The sequence below is a fragment of the Sus scrofa genome, chromosome 15, assembly GCF_054392235.1.
Source record: "Sus scrofa isolate SSC_HxYL_T2T_F1_AM1 chromosome 15, Sscrofa_HxYL_maternal_Yorkshire_Landrace_v2.0, whole genome shotgun sequence".
Lineage (NCBI taxonomy): Eukaryota > Metazoa > Chordata > Mammalia > Artiodactyla > Suidae > Sus > Sus scrofa.
In genome coordinates, this window is record NC_139397.1 from 111,751,877 (window position 1) to 111,767,055 (window position 15,179).

Genomic DNA, 15,179 nt, shown 5'->3' on the forward strand with positions numbered 1-15,179 from the left:
CCATTCTGATCAGGGTGAGATGATACCTCATTGTGCTTTTGATTCAGCACAGTCTTTTAAACAGAATAGATATTAAGAGTAATGTGAGAAAAAAAATGTATACATGTATGTGTAACTGGGTCACCATGCTGTAGAGTATAAAATTGACAGAACATTGTAAACCAGCCATAATGGAAAAAAATAAAAATCGTTATACGTAAAAAAAAATAAATCAAACTCTAAAAAAAAGAATAGATATTAAGAGTATCTTATGAAGAAGAGAAAATAATGAAGAGAAATAAAACAAAAGTCTTAATTTTATAATTGTAGGAAAATTTTTAAATATTGAGTTTATTCCAGATTCCAAAGTACATATGTCAGGCACAAATGTGAGAATGGGGGTCCTCTGAAATCATAAGTGAATAGGGAAGGAGTATATGTTACCTAAGTAAAATAATATTATAGAAAATTATGAGTTTCGAGTTTGTATACAGTCACAAATATTCCTTTAGGCACTTCATGGGATGGTTTGAGAGTGATTGCTTGCCCACAGGATATAGAACAATTGATTTCTGTAGCAGAGAAACCTGGCTGTCCACCACTTAGGTCCATTTTAAATAGTATAGATTTGTTGTTGGGAAGTGGTTGCCCAAATAGGAACTACACTTCATGGCTCCTATAAGTGGATAGAACTTGTGAGATTTCAGCAGCCCAACATGAGTGAAACTGATTTGGTAGGTAGAATAATGACTCCCAAAAGAGATCTATATCCTCATTTCTAGAACCTGTGTATATGTTAGGTTGTAGGGCAAAGGGCAAATTAGGATTACAGGTGGAATTAAGGTCACTAATTAGCTGACCTCAAGGAGAGTACTGAAATAACCAGATGGAGCAAATGTAATCACAAGCATTCTTAAATGGGGAGAAGGAAGCTAAAGATTCAGAACCAGAGAGAAGCTTTGTTGAGGAAGCCTTGGATGACCGTTGTTGACTTTGAAAATGGACTGGAACCATGAAACAAGGAGTGCAGGCAGCCTTTAGAAGCTGGAAAAGGTAGGAAAACTGATTTTATTCTCTAGCTTCCAGAAAAGAATGCAGCCTTATTGGGGTTGTGAGGATGTCTGACTTGCACTACTGTAAGATAAATTTGTGTTGTTTAAGCCAGAAGTTTGTAGCAATTTGATATAGTAGCAATAAGAAATGAATATCCTGAGTTATGTCGTTTTGAAACCAAAATAATTTTAAAAGTAGGTGGCTTCCTCCATTCTCTTTTTCCTCTTCTTTGATGACTTTAATAGTCAGTATTGAAGATGTTGGACCCTTCTTAGACTCCTGAAGGCATCCTTTGGAGTATTCACCTGCACTTAGTTGTGAGAGAAACACACATCTATTTAGTTAAAGTCACTAAAATTATTTAACTAATGTAATGAAACTTCCAGTCTTGCAATGACTTGGCTAATTTTAGTTCAGAAAATAATATTAGAAAAGGTATACATCTAAATATAAACATTCTAATAAAATGTTTTTAATGTGCAAAATAATATCATATGGATATGAAACAGTTTTTAGGTTAAAATTCAGGGGGTTCTCAAGCTAAAGTAAGCATAAACTCTTCAGTAGAAATTACATGAGAGAGGACAATAAAGATCTCAGTAAAGTTAAACCTAATATGAAATAAAAGCAATTGATTATGAAGTTGTGATGCGTACACTGAAATACTAATAATACTTTTTAAGGTTAGGCATTTTATAAGGATTGTGTAGATTATTTTTTATTTTTTTCTGAAGATTAACTTTACCTGTATTACTGAGTTTAGTAATAAGGTTATTTTAATGATATTTACAGTTTCTAGAATCAAACTGCATTAGTATTACATATTAGTGTTATAAAGGACAAACTGGTCCTCAGACAGTATTAAGTAGCCCAACTTTAACTGTATGTTGTAAACAATATAGGACCCTATCATATTCAAAATAACTTTAAGCTTAATAGGCACTATTAGTTGTGTCTTGGGACAGGTTTCATTTGCAATGGTTTTGGTATTTCAGTATGAATGTTTCATGTATCTTTCCTTGTTGTTGGCTGGTATATAAAATAAACCTTGACTTTTCCTACTGTGAACATTTCCACATAAAAGGGGATCATTTCAGACAACATATAACCAATCAATGAAAAGACTTACTCTTTGAGGAGTTCCCGTCATGGTGCAGTGGTTAATGAATCTGACTAGGGACCATGAGGTTGCGGGTTGGATCCCTGGCCTTGCTCAGTGGGTTAAGGATCTCGCATTCCTGTAAGCTGTTGTGTAGGTTGCAGATGCGGCTCGGATCCCGCGTTGCTGTGGCTCTGGTGTAGGCCAGCGGCTACAGCTCTGATTCGACCCCTAGCCTGGGAACCTCCATATGCCCTGGGAGCAGCCCTAGAAAAGACAAAAAAAAAAAAAAAAAAAAAAAAAGAGGAAAAAAGAAAAGACTTACTCTTTGATATAGAATGATTCTAGTTCAGCATTAAAACTTTGGCTATCACAACATTATTGAAAGCTCTCTCGAATAAAATCAAAATTAACAACCAGTTTTTTGGCCCTTTTATAAGCCCCAGCCCATATACAGTCGCTTCAGAGAACTAGCTAAACAAAGAAAAATCATCAAACACAATGAACACAATTCTTTATCAAACACAGTGAATCCCTGTATTTTTCCAGTTTTGACAGGCAGCAGAATATATTGAAGAGATGTGTTTAGGCATCCTTTGATGCCTGAGGGAAGAGGAAATAAAATATAATGTGACAGGAGGAAAAAAGTGAGTTTGCAATGGAAGCACACTGCCAAGTGTCATGCTCTGGTGTTACTATTACAGCACTACCAAATTCACATCAGCGTGAAAACATGTCATTTGTAAATGGTAATGTCTGCAAAATACTATTGCCAGGGAGTCCCTTAAGTTTTGACTTAAATATACACAGTTTAAAGCTAGCTGATGGAAAATACCTAAAGCTAGTCAGATTAGATAAAAAAGCTTATGGGGTTAAACTAAAAGTTCCATGTTATAAAGAAAAATGTTAAAATTCATTGTGAAGATTTTCTAATGTCATAAAGCCAGACAAAATATGCTATTGTTCCTTCATCTCTAATCATTTAATTGTAGAGCAAATTATGTTGTTCTGTTTTCAGCGTTTAATTTTTAAGTTAGCTCTTGGCTGCGGTATCCTTGATTACAGAACTTAATTAGCTGTGCCTGTTAAACAGAATTATGCTCTATTCAGTGTACATGATCACAAGGAAAAGCTTAGTACAAGGAATCAAAATCATAGTGAAGCCTGGTTGACAGTTTCTAAAAGGTGAAAGAGCAGTTTCTAAACAGTCTGTATTTAAGGACAGAAGATTCAAAGGAAAAGAGCTACAATAAAATACAATTATTTAGGCCTGTGTTCTATCTAGGTAAATACTTTTATTGCATGACTGTAAATACTGAGTTACAGAAAATTGAATTATCTTTCACTTTTCTTGTATTACTTCACCAGTAGAGTGATCAACATGATAACTTAAGAGCAAATTAAACAGAACTTTTTTTTTTTGATTTTATAGTCTCCTGGATTTTTAAAAAGCAGCATATTACCTACAGCTGTGTAAATATGTTTTGTGTTTCCACTAGTCAGTAATAATAGCTTCTGATTTTCTTATGACATGCAAATTATATAAATACATAGCAATATACAGTAGTAAATGATGGCTAAGCCACAAATGACTTTTCAACAATATCCTATAAAGTGGATGAGTTCAGAGGTAATTACAACTATGGAAAATTTTTTTTCTCCAAGTTTATGAAAACTTTGTTGTGAATATCACCCAGATGCTACTGCTCAACATAAAATTTCAAAAGAGCTTTACAAATTTAAAACAATTAAGAGATTACATCATGTTAAAATGTTTCTTTTGGATACCTCAAATGAAATAAAAGGACATTTACAATATATACAAACACTATTAAAAATTTTGAGCACAATGAGAGGGTAGGCTTGGTTCCTCAGCAGTGATATCTCCAAATCAGTTTTCAGTTTTATTTATTTATATAATGTGAGATAGGAAACTTTTAATGCAGAAGCAAATAATTTTTTAATCTTGTTTAGCATGCAGCAAAAACATTTACTTGTTCATATTGCATGGGATACTGTGAGTCATCTGTATGGCAGGTCAATAGAGGTTAGCTGTGCTTAACTGGGTTCTGTTGAACTGGACTGAGCTCATGATTATTATTTTTTAACGTTGATGGAAGTAATAACCGTTATCTAGGAAGCTCATTTCCATATTCAAAGGCAGGAACAAGAAAAGCAAAGCCTAGCCATGCAATTTTATTTAATGCTTCTGCAGGAATGTAACCACCTGTGTTTAATTATATACTATTAGCTAAAACATGTTACACTGACAAAGGCCAGAGTTTAAGGAGGTAAGAAGAATTGACTTTTCCACAGAAAGCATAGACACTGGACAGCATAGTAGTCAAAGTTGTACTATCCTATTATAGAGGAAGAATAGTGCTCCAAACAGTGACCCAGTATGCATAGGGATAGATGTTACAGCATTTCAGAGGCAAAAAAAAATCTGCTTCTAATAATATTCATTATATAAGAATTGGAGAATATAAAATTTTCACGTCTTGATTGTTTTACCATATTTATTAAGATCTATTTCACTCCACTAGAACGTGAGCACAATGAAGGCAAATCTTTTTATCTATCTGTTCTTAGAGAAATGCCTGACCTGTTATCGGCACTCACGTATGTGGATGACTTAATGAAGAGAAGCATAGAGCACATTTGGAGGGCGATGTGATTACATTAATAAAGATGATTTTTAATGATACCAAATCTAAATCAAGAAAAAATTCTGAAAACTTCCAAATGTGAAGTTAGGGTTAAACCCTAGCAGAGCTTATTGAGTTACAAAAAGTATTTTTATGGCCTGAATTTCTAGAAGGTAGTCTGCAAATGATACTTTCTTAAATCAATAACATATATTATAGGAGAATTAAGATATTATAGTAAGATGAAACTTTTTCTAATAAACTGAGTCTCATTAAATTCTGTTCCATTAAAAAATATATATTGAAAAAATAGTGCACACACTGTAAGAGCATATTTCAATAATTTTCCTAAAGGGAATCTGTGTAATAAGCCATCCACATGAAGAAAGAGAATATTATTAGAATCACAGAAACCCCCTCATGATCTATTCATATCATACTAATTATTCCTATAAGCACTCTCCTGACATTTAAATAAATAGGTTAATTTTGATTATTTTTGAAATTTTGTAAGCACAGAATAAATTGTATTGCTTTTCTCAAAATCAGGTATGTGGGAAAAATCTTTTGTGTTTTAATAGCTGTATATCATTTATCTTCTCATACAATATTATAATATGTGAATCCATAATCTATCATGATTATTTGGGTTGCTGTTGTGAACATTTTGGTGCATAGTACTTGTGCACATGTGTGCATTTTAGGAGGCATAAATCTAAGTGCTATTGTCAGGTCATCTGGAATGCATATAAATATATATATATTAAAATTTAATAGTACTGTACTATATATGAATTGATACATATATCTGGTAAAACGTGTCCAAAAACTTTTCCAAAGTTCTAACAAGTTATACTCTAGTATCAGTGAATAAGAGGTACTATTGTTTTGTATTCTAGAATTTCACCTTTTTAGAAACCATTCTGGGGAGTGTTCGATATTAGCTTTTACAGCATAGCAAATCAAACTGGTCTTAAACAACATCCATTTGTCTTGAAACTTTGAGATTATGCTTTGGGCTTAGTGAATCTTCTGGTCTCAGCTAGTCTCACTAATGCTTCTGCAAACAGCTTCCAGTTTAAGATGGATGATGCCAGGATGCCTGTGGCTGGGACATTACATCTTGGTTTCTTGTGAGGTGGCGTTATCTAATAGGGTAGACTGGGTTTTTCACGTGGTAACTGTATAGGCTCTTGAGAAATAATAGTAAAATACAAAATTCACCTGGGAGTGATTTTTTTTTTTTTTTTTTTTTTTTTTGTATACTGTGAAGTCATGATGTAGCTCCTTTTAAATTTTTCTGTAGTGATATTACAATTAACTCAGAATTGAAAAGACCTCTGTTTGGACACTGCTATAAAGATCTATCTTTGTCCTAAATCAAGTGTTGAGACTTCATGAGTCTTTGTATTCTCTAAGATATTCCCTTGTTGTATATGTCTAGGCTTGTAGTAAGACTAAACTGTCTCTACTATCGTAATGTTATGGTACATTTTCTTATTCAGTGTAGCAAATTCTTTCTTCCTTCTGTTTCTTCTTTAATATATATATATATATATTTTAGCTATTCTGGGTCCATTGCCTTTTATATAAACTTAAGAATTGGATCAATGGCCAAAAAATAATTTCTTGGAATTCTTAATTCAGACTAAACAATTTAGAGAGAATGGCAGCATTATTTTTGTCGGACTTTTCATCTATAAATTTAGTCCATCTATCTATCCATCTACTTAGTATTTTTTAACTACTTTTAATGTTACATAGTTTTATGTGGACGAGTCTTGGTATGTATATTCCTTTATAATTGTACTTTTAGTTGCTACTTAAATGGTCATGTTATTTTAATAAATATATCTTGAAGGGCATAGAAATACATTTTATTTTTATAATATTGAATTTATCCAGCCAGCTTAAGTTTAATTTTAAAATCGAATCATCTATATGGATGTTATTTTTGACATAGACAATTGCTACCTGAAGACGTTGACAATTCTTTTTTTTTCAACTTAATACATATTCTGGGCTGCCTTTCACCCAATCTATTGACTATTATAGATTTCAGTTCTAAAATTTCTTTATTATTATTATTATTATTATTGGTCTTTTTGCCTTTTCTAGGGCTGCTCCCATGCATATGGAGATTCCCAGGCTAGGGGTCTAATTGGAGCTGTAGCTGCTGGCCTATGCCACAGGCACAGCAAAGCCAGATCCCAGCCATGCGTGTGACCTACACCATAGCTCATGGCAATGCCAGATCCTTAACCCACTGAGCAAGGCTAGGGATCCAACCCGCGACCTCATGGTTCCTAGTCGGATTCATTAACCACTGAGCCACGGTGGAAACTCCTAAAATTTCTATATATAGCATCTTAGTTTTCTAAAAATATTGTCAATCATATTTTTGTGCTATTTTTATAATCCTAAAAAAGCATAGCTACTTTAAAGTAGCTCCCTTGTGTTTCTTGTTTTAACCTTCTATTTCTCTTGGTCGTTTCCTTGTGTTGTCTTATTTCCTTGAGTGTCTGATTATTTTTAATTTAATTTGTTATTTTATTATTTTTTTAGGGCTGCACCTGCACCATATGGAAGTTCCCCAGGATAGGGGTCGAATTGGAAATGTAGCTGCCAGCCTACGTTGCAGCTACAGCAATGCCAGATCCAAGCCACATCTGTGACATACACCAGAGCTCACAGCAACGCAGGAGCTTTAACCCACTGAGCAAGGCCAGGGATCAGACCCACTCCTCGTGAATACTAGTTGGATTCTTAACCTGTTGAGCCACAACAGGAACTCCTGTTTTTAAAATTTTTATCCTATACATTATATATGAAAAAAATTTTGTGATAACTTGAAGTGATGCCTTATAGTTTCTTTTTCCAGTTATATTGAAGTATAATTGACATTAACATTGTATTAGTTTTAAGTGTACAACATAATAATTACATATATATTACATATTTAGTCAAAATCCATCACTTATGTTATTATACTTTATTTCCTGTCATGAAAACTTTTAAGATCTATGTCTAACTTTCAAATATAACATGTAGTAATGTCAACTATAGTTCCATGCTGTATGTTATATCCCCAGAACTTATTTATCTTCTAATTGGAAACTTGTGCCTTTTAACCACCTTTACCCACTTCACTCCCCGTCTGGTAACCATCAATCTGTTTTGTTCTCTGATTCAATGAGTTTATTTCGTGTGTGTGTGTGTGTGTGTCTGTGTGTGAGGTCACACTGTGTTTTTCTTTCTCCAACTTATTTCACTTACATTGTATCCTCAAGGTACATCATGTTGTTGCAAAAGGCAGTTTTTTTTTTTTTTTAATGGCTGAATAATTTCCATTGTGTGTATGTGTATATGTGTGCGTGTGCACACACATGTAACAATTACATTTTCTTTCTTCTGATGATGCACAGGTAGGCTGTTTCTGTATGTTGACTATGTAAATAATGCTGCATTGAACATTGAAGTGCATGTATCTTTTCAAAAGTGATTTTTGTTTCTTTCCAATATAGACCCAGAGGTGGAATTGCTGAATTATATAGTAGTTCAACTTTTAATTTTTGAGGAATCCCTATACTGTTTTCTATGGTGGCTGTACCAGTTACATTCTCACTAACATGTACAGGGGGTTCCCTTTACACCATGTCTTCGGCGACTCTTGCTCTCTCTTGTCTTTCTGATAATAGCCATTCAAATAGGTTTGAGGTGATGTATTTCTCTGTGGTTTTAACTTGCATTTCACCGACGATTAGAGATATTAAGCTTTTCATGTACCTGTTGGCCACTTGTATGTTTTCTTTGGAAAAATGTCTTTTTGGTTACTTCACACATTTTTAAAAATTGGATTGTTTTTAATATATATTGGATTGTGACTTCTTTATATAGTTTAAATATTTAAACTTCATGATATATAGGTTTTGTAAAATTATCCTCCCATTCTGTAGGTTTCCTTTTCATATTCTGATGGTTCTGTTGCTGCACAGAAGCTTTTTAGACTGACATAGTCCTACTTACTTATCTTTGCTTTTTGTTACCTTTGTTTTTGACGTCACATCCAAAAAATCACTGTCCCTACCTATATCACGGAGCTTACCCCTATATTTTTTTTTAAGAATTAATGGTTTCAGGTCTTAAATTTAAGCCTTTAATCCACTCTGAGTTGATGTTTGTGTAAGGTGTAATATAGGTTTCTTACAGTTTTGTTCTTTCTGCGCATGGCTGTCAACATTTTTCCCAACACCAATATTGAACAGACTGATTTCTCCATTATACATTCTTAGTTTATGATACAGAAGCCAATTGACTATGTATGTGCAGGTTTATTTTTGGGATATTTCATTTCATTGTTATATGGAATTTTTTCTATACCAATACCATACCTTTTTGATGTAGCATTATAATGTAGTTTGAAATCAGGAATTATAGTACCTTCAGCCTTGTTCTTTCTCAAGATTGCTTTGGGTATTTGGTGTTTTTTTTTTGTTTGTTTGTTTTGTTTTGTTTTTTTGGTTCCATGTAAATTATGGAGCTTTCCTTGTATGTAATCTTTTTCTATTAATGATTCTGAGATTCTCTCTTGGTATTTTACTTTTGACTTTCTGGATTTTGATGTCTATCTGTTTTTATCCAGGTAAGAGAAACTTTCAGCCATTATTTCTTCACAAAACCTTTCTGTCCTTTCTTTCTTCACTGTCTAGAACTTCTGTAAAGCGAATATCGGTCTACTTGATGGTGTCCTATATGTTTTTCAAGCTAGTTTCACACTTTTTAAATCCCATTTAATGAATTCCAATGCCCAGTTTTTGAATTCACTGATTCTTTCTTCTGTACCATTTAGTCTGCTGTTGAGCCCCTCTATTGAATTTTTCAGTTCTATTATTGTATCCTCATCTCTGTGAATTATTTAATACTTTGTTATATTTTCCATCTCTTTTCTGAAATTCTCATTTTTTTTGTGTGTTATTCCTGACTTCAGTGGATCTTTAAGACCATCATTTTAAACTCTTTATCAGATGACTCCTTTATCTCCATTTCATTTAGTTCTGTTTCAGGAGTTTTATCTTGCTCATATCTTGTTCTTTTGCTTGAAACATATCCCTGTTTCTTTTTTCTTGATTCTCTGCATTGCTCTTGTGCATTAGATAAAACATCCACTTCTCCCAGGGTGAAAGAAGTGGTCTTGTATAGGCGTGAAGGAGTTGTTTTAACTAAGGGAGAAACATCACTTAAGCTCATGGTTGCCTCTCAAAACTTTGTGATTATCCAAGTGGTCTTCTTTGTTATTAGTGATTCCATATTAGTGATTCCCTATTGTTGAGGGCATGCCAAGGCCTATTAGTGTCCCAAAGGGGAGGATCTCAGTCACCACTTACAGAAAGGTTGGTAGCTGGAACCTCAGGAATTGGCTTTTAAATATGCTAATAGATCTCTTTCAGAGAAAGGCTATTCTCTCTGTTCTGATTCTTGGGGAGCTAGGCAACGAAGAACCACTTCTTTTTTTGCTACAGATCAATTGGCCTAGTGAACATAAGCCCTGCTGACAACTAAAGCCAGTCTTTTAAGGAGTATGTCCTCTGGGTGGCAGCCACAAAAGCTTGGGTACCAGACATGTGAAGAAATTTTTTCAGGGAAATAGAAACCGGGAGTGGGTCAGAGGGAGAGCACAAAGATGGTGCCTGATGTGCCTGCTGGCCTCCCAAATCTCTGGAGACTATTGCAGTCTGCTGCTATATTTGTAATAAGTTAGAAGCCTGATCCTAAAGCTATAACTTTTAAGGTATGTAAATAGGCCTTTTTCTGGTGAAAGACTGGGTGCTTTTTGGATTGCTGCTGCCAAGACTGGGGAGGAAGCCATGATGAGTGCGCAGGAGCCCATTAAGAACTGATTCTTTGTTTACTGTAGTATTGTGGGTCTTGGGGACTCAAGTCCCATTGGCTTTCAGAGTTAGGTGTTGAGGGGAGCTGTCACTTAGGTAGAACTCTTAAAAGTTGAGACACTAAATGGTTCTTCATTCCTCAGTTAGAACCTTGGAGGTGTGATTTTCCTCCTGATTATATGTCACTGTGCTGGGAGTAAAGTTTATTATGAGATTGTGTCTCAGTCACTCATTGATTTTAATCTTTTTTTTTAATATTTTTCCCAGTGTGTAGGAGTCATTCAGCTGGTTTCTAGATTGGTTTCTAAGGGAATTATTCAAATGTAGCTGTAGTTTAGTGTGTCCATATAAAGAGGTGAATTTAAGAGCTTCTTATCTCACCAACTTGAATCAGAATCCAGCTGATAGTTTCTTCCTGAGAGAAAACTTACTCTAACTCCTGGGAAGTGGCCAGACTAGAAGAAACAATCCCAAATCACCATATTCTGTACAGTTTTAGATTACTCTAAATTTTGCTTTGGTCTCTTAGGGGCTGATATTATTTTTAATGTTGCTTCTACAATATAGTCTTTTTGGGTGACAACTCAAACTATAGTAGAATATTAAGGCCCCATTCACCTCTGAACCTAGAGCTCCAAACACTTATTTGCTCTAATCCTGTGAATTTATCAAAGCTTCTACTTGGTTTTCTAGATGATCACCTAATGATTTTGAAAGGGCAAGTTTCTTTAGACAAAGGCAGCCCTTGAAGTCTTGTTCAACTCTTTGGAATTCTCTCATCTTGTAGGTCATGGTCTCACAATTCATCACTGACTTATCTCTCTAATACCCTGGAACATATGTAAGTTTCTGTGTCTCTGTGTACTTAAACATTTCTAGTTCTCTGTGGGATGGTGGTTCAAAAACCACTCCACCTGGCAGTTAATTGTCCAGACTGTTTTTGAGTTAGGTATTATTCTTTATTCCAGATAATGAAGTACATTTGGAAAAGTTTTGTAACATCTAAAATTGTAAAGAAATGGAAAAGGAACTTGAACCCAAGTTTATTGTGTCACAAACTTCATATACTTAGCATTCTGGAGAGTATCTTACTTATGAAAGTAAGTTTACATCATGTTAGATTGTAAACATGTTTCATTTAAAGTGTTCTCACTTACTACATTCATACCTTAAAAAAACTCAGCTAAAATTTCATACAAATGTACCAATGTTTGCTCTCTAAATTAGATGTAACTTGGATACTAGGAGAGAAGTCAGATTTCTAGAATGAATTAATTTCCTGTGTCTTTGAATTTCTGTTATAGTAGTATTACATAGATTTTGGTGGGGGGATATACTATACTTTTCTTGTTAGACCATGTGTATATTTCTTGTATTTAGCAAGGCAGTCAGTCCCAGACCATTCTTTAGTAAATAGTATTAAGCCTTCCTATTTACTGAGAAAGTGAGTATGTGTGTTACAGTGATACACACATTTATATTTTATGTATAATGCATTTGTTAATATACTTCAAGAGTTTTGTGCTTTTTAATGTTTTATTTTATGACATTTTATGTTTATTTTCTAAAGTGAAAGGCACATTTATTATCAATTTGATCTGTAGCTCATTTGTCTCTAAACTTCTATAATGTAGTGAAAAATACCACACATATTTTTCTTATTGTAAAAAGTATCCCACAAATGGAATAACCTTAAATCCTGTAAGCTAAGTTTATTTGATTTAGAGACAAAATCAACTCTTTTGTATATAAAATCAATCTTTTCCTATCACATAGGAGATAAAGAATTACATTTGCATAGTGAGACGAATTCAGTGTTCTGGAGGGCATCAAAGACTAAGAGTTAGTAAAAATATAGACAAGGCAATTGGTCTATAAACATGATATCATGGGAGGATTACTATAAAATCATTATGATAAAAACATGTTTTATATAGTTTTAATTTTCTTAAGAGAATGCAGTACCTGGTTTGGTGACACCTCTGAAGACAAGGTTATTACTCTCTACAAATATATTAAGATATGTGGATTATTTCTAATAATAGTCACTAATCCTAGACAGGATAAATTATGTAGTTTCATGTCACTTCTCACACAATAAGTAGAACACAGTTAAACATTGCATTGGATGTAGTTGATTCTGTAATTAATTTTATGAGCTCAATGAGGTCGAGTCACCATTTTTTTCTTATTATTGTCTAACAAATTATAGTTGAGTAATATTTCATCTTTATTAATATGAAAGTGCAGGTTCACATTGAATTTTATTCAAAACAATCCACTGAAGTCCGTATCACTTTCTAAATTCCACAGCCTAGAAAGGAAATCTTATATAGAATCAATCATACCGAATGCATTTGGGTCTAACTTTCAGATATAAAATCTATTTCTTTTCTACTATTCATGACTTATTTAAAAATTAAAATTTGTTTTGATTGCCATGAGAGAATATGGGAAATATAGTTACTAAATATTTTTTTTTCAAAAAAAATTAATAGACTCACCATATACCCAATGATATTGCAGCAGAGTCTATCACAGAAAAATAAAAACTAGTTATTTTTTTACTCTGAAGACAAACTGAATGTGGGTACATTGGTTATTTAGAAAGCCATAGATATATATTTTTGAGGCCTAATTATTTTCTAGTTTGTCACAATCCTGATTTCTTTCTTCATCCGTTTGTGACTGAATTGGCCAAAATATGCAATTTTTTCAATACTAGGTGTTTATAGGTAATGTGGCAATTGATTCAGCATTTGTTTCTTAAGGCTGTAGTTTAATTTTATAGTATTTTATTAACAGAATGTAATGCTTTTATTTTTATGGTATATCTCTGACTGGAAATTTGCTGTATCAGTAATATTACTAATATTATTAAACAACATAAGTCCAAATCTGTAAAACACAACATAAGGTCATCGCTAAAAGACCATAAGATAAAGTTCTCCTGTAGTGAATATGCTATTTCCATCAGGGATGTTTTTTCTGTCCTTCTCTCTCAACATTCTTCAGACATTATAAACTTGAGAACTATAAAATATGTCTACATTATGTGCTAGTTCTGATTGGCAAACTATAGAATCTGGCAGAATATTAATATGCTTAAACATAGAACAATTAGATATTGGCAAGCTTGAGTGAATGTACCAAGCATTTAAAAGTCAAGTTATAATCAGAGCCCACACACTTTTCATCAACACATGCATAGCCCACCTGTGGTTTATTAATTATCTTAGTCATGAAAATTGAGCACAAAACAACACCTTTTTACAAAAATATACAGCCTATATATCTTCTTGTGCTTATTTTTCTGAATAGTAATCTCTAGAAAACAAGAGAGATTTAAAATAAATACTATTTTTTCATTTTAAATATAGCTAGAATTACAATGAAATGAAAGCATTTCTTATAGTAATTATATTTTTAAGTTGGAATTTTTAAATATTTTGCTAAAGCCTAGAAAAATTGAAAATTTCTTTAACTACAAAAGAATATGGTCATTTGAGTGCCATTTGAGAGTAAGATTCACAAATGTCAATATGTAGACTTTTAATTTAGAAGTATTGATACTTTAATATACATAATTACTGTGAAAAATTACAGTTTGCCAGTATTTAAGGTTATTAAACATTTAAGTGTCAATAAATGATCAAAAATTAGTATCTTTTTAAGAGTTCTAAACACTCAGTAATTTAAAAAAATTTGTGCAAACATTATGCTGATATTTAGAATTCTTATGTTGTCTTGGCATTTTAAAAACTGATAAACCTTAATACTCATTTAATTAGTTTATGGGACAAATATTTTTATACTTATTCAGGTCACAGAATACCTAGAACTATGTTATTTGTAAAGTGTTAATAGATAAATACTAAATCATATATTTCATTATTTTTCATTAAATTTAATCTTTTACTAGAGCCTAGGTCACAGATCTCAAAAATACAGGTTGACACAAGAAGCAATAAAATATAAAACAAATGTTTTTTGAAAGGCTTCCATGAAGGTGTAAGAATAACAAAGACCAATCTTTACATCATAATATCATACACTAGTAAACTAAATAAAATACACAGAATGCTTTCAAACATTGGAAATCAACCAGTGCAGGACTCTTGGAGAAGGGAAACAAAGACGTGAGTTTTATAATCAAGTCTTTAAGAAATTTTGGGATCACTTTGCAGAGAAATAAATTCCTCACAGAACCAGGAGCTCTTATTTGGCAGATAGAGATTAGATTTTGGTAAGGCTGAAATTAAGGGACAGGGGCTTAGAAAGAAGGGAGCTATGTGGAAAAAGAACAGCAGAATCTGCATCAGGAATCCCAGATATTTGCTGAGCAAAGGGGAGTGTATGCATGAAATAAAACTCCAAAAGTCAAGGAGGAAAAAAAAAAAAGGAATATGGCTGCTGGAAAAATGCTGAGAGCAAGTAAAAATAGTAAACTTACTTGAGCTCTGACCAGCCAAAACATAGAGGCCTCAGTGATTATTCTCCTGGGACCCTTAA

At 33.1% G+C, this 15,179-nt stretch overlaps 1 protein-coding gene across 1 annotated transcript in view; it reads left to right on the forward strand.

Annotated features, from left to right (window-relative positions):
- Nucleotides 1-921: 921 nt before the first annotated feature.
- The window catches only part of LOC146396057 (uncharacterized), a 601,997-nt gene continuing 587,739 nt past the window's right edge, over nt 922-15,179 (forward strand). Inside the window, exon 1 of the mRNA XM_084999108.1 lies at nt 922-1,032. Within this exon, the coding sequence (XP_084855234.1) occupies nt 992-1,032 (41 nt within the window). The 5' untranslated portion in view covers nt 922-991. The remainder of the gene's footprint in view (nt 1,033-15,179) is intronic.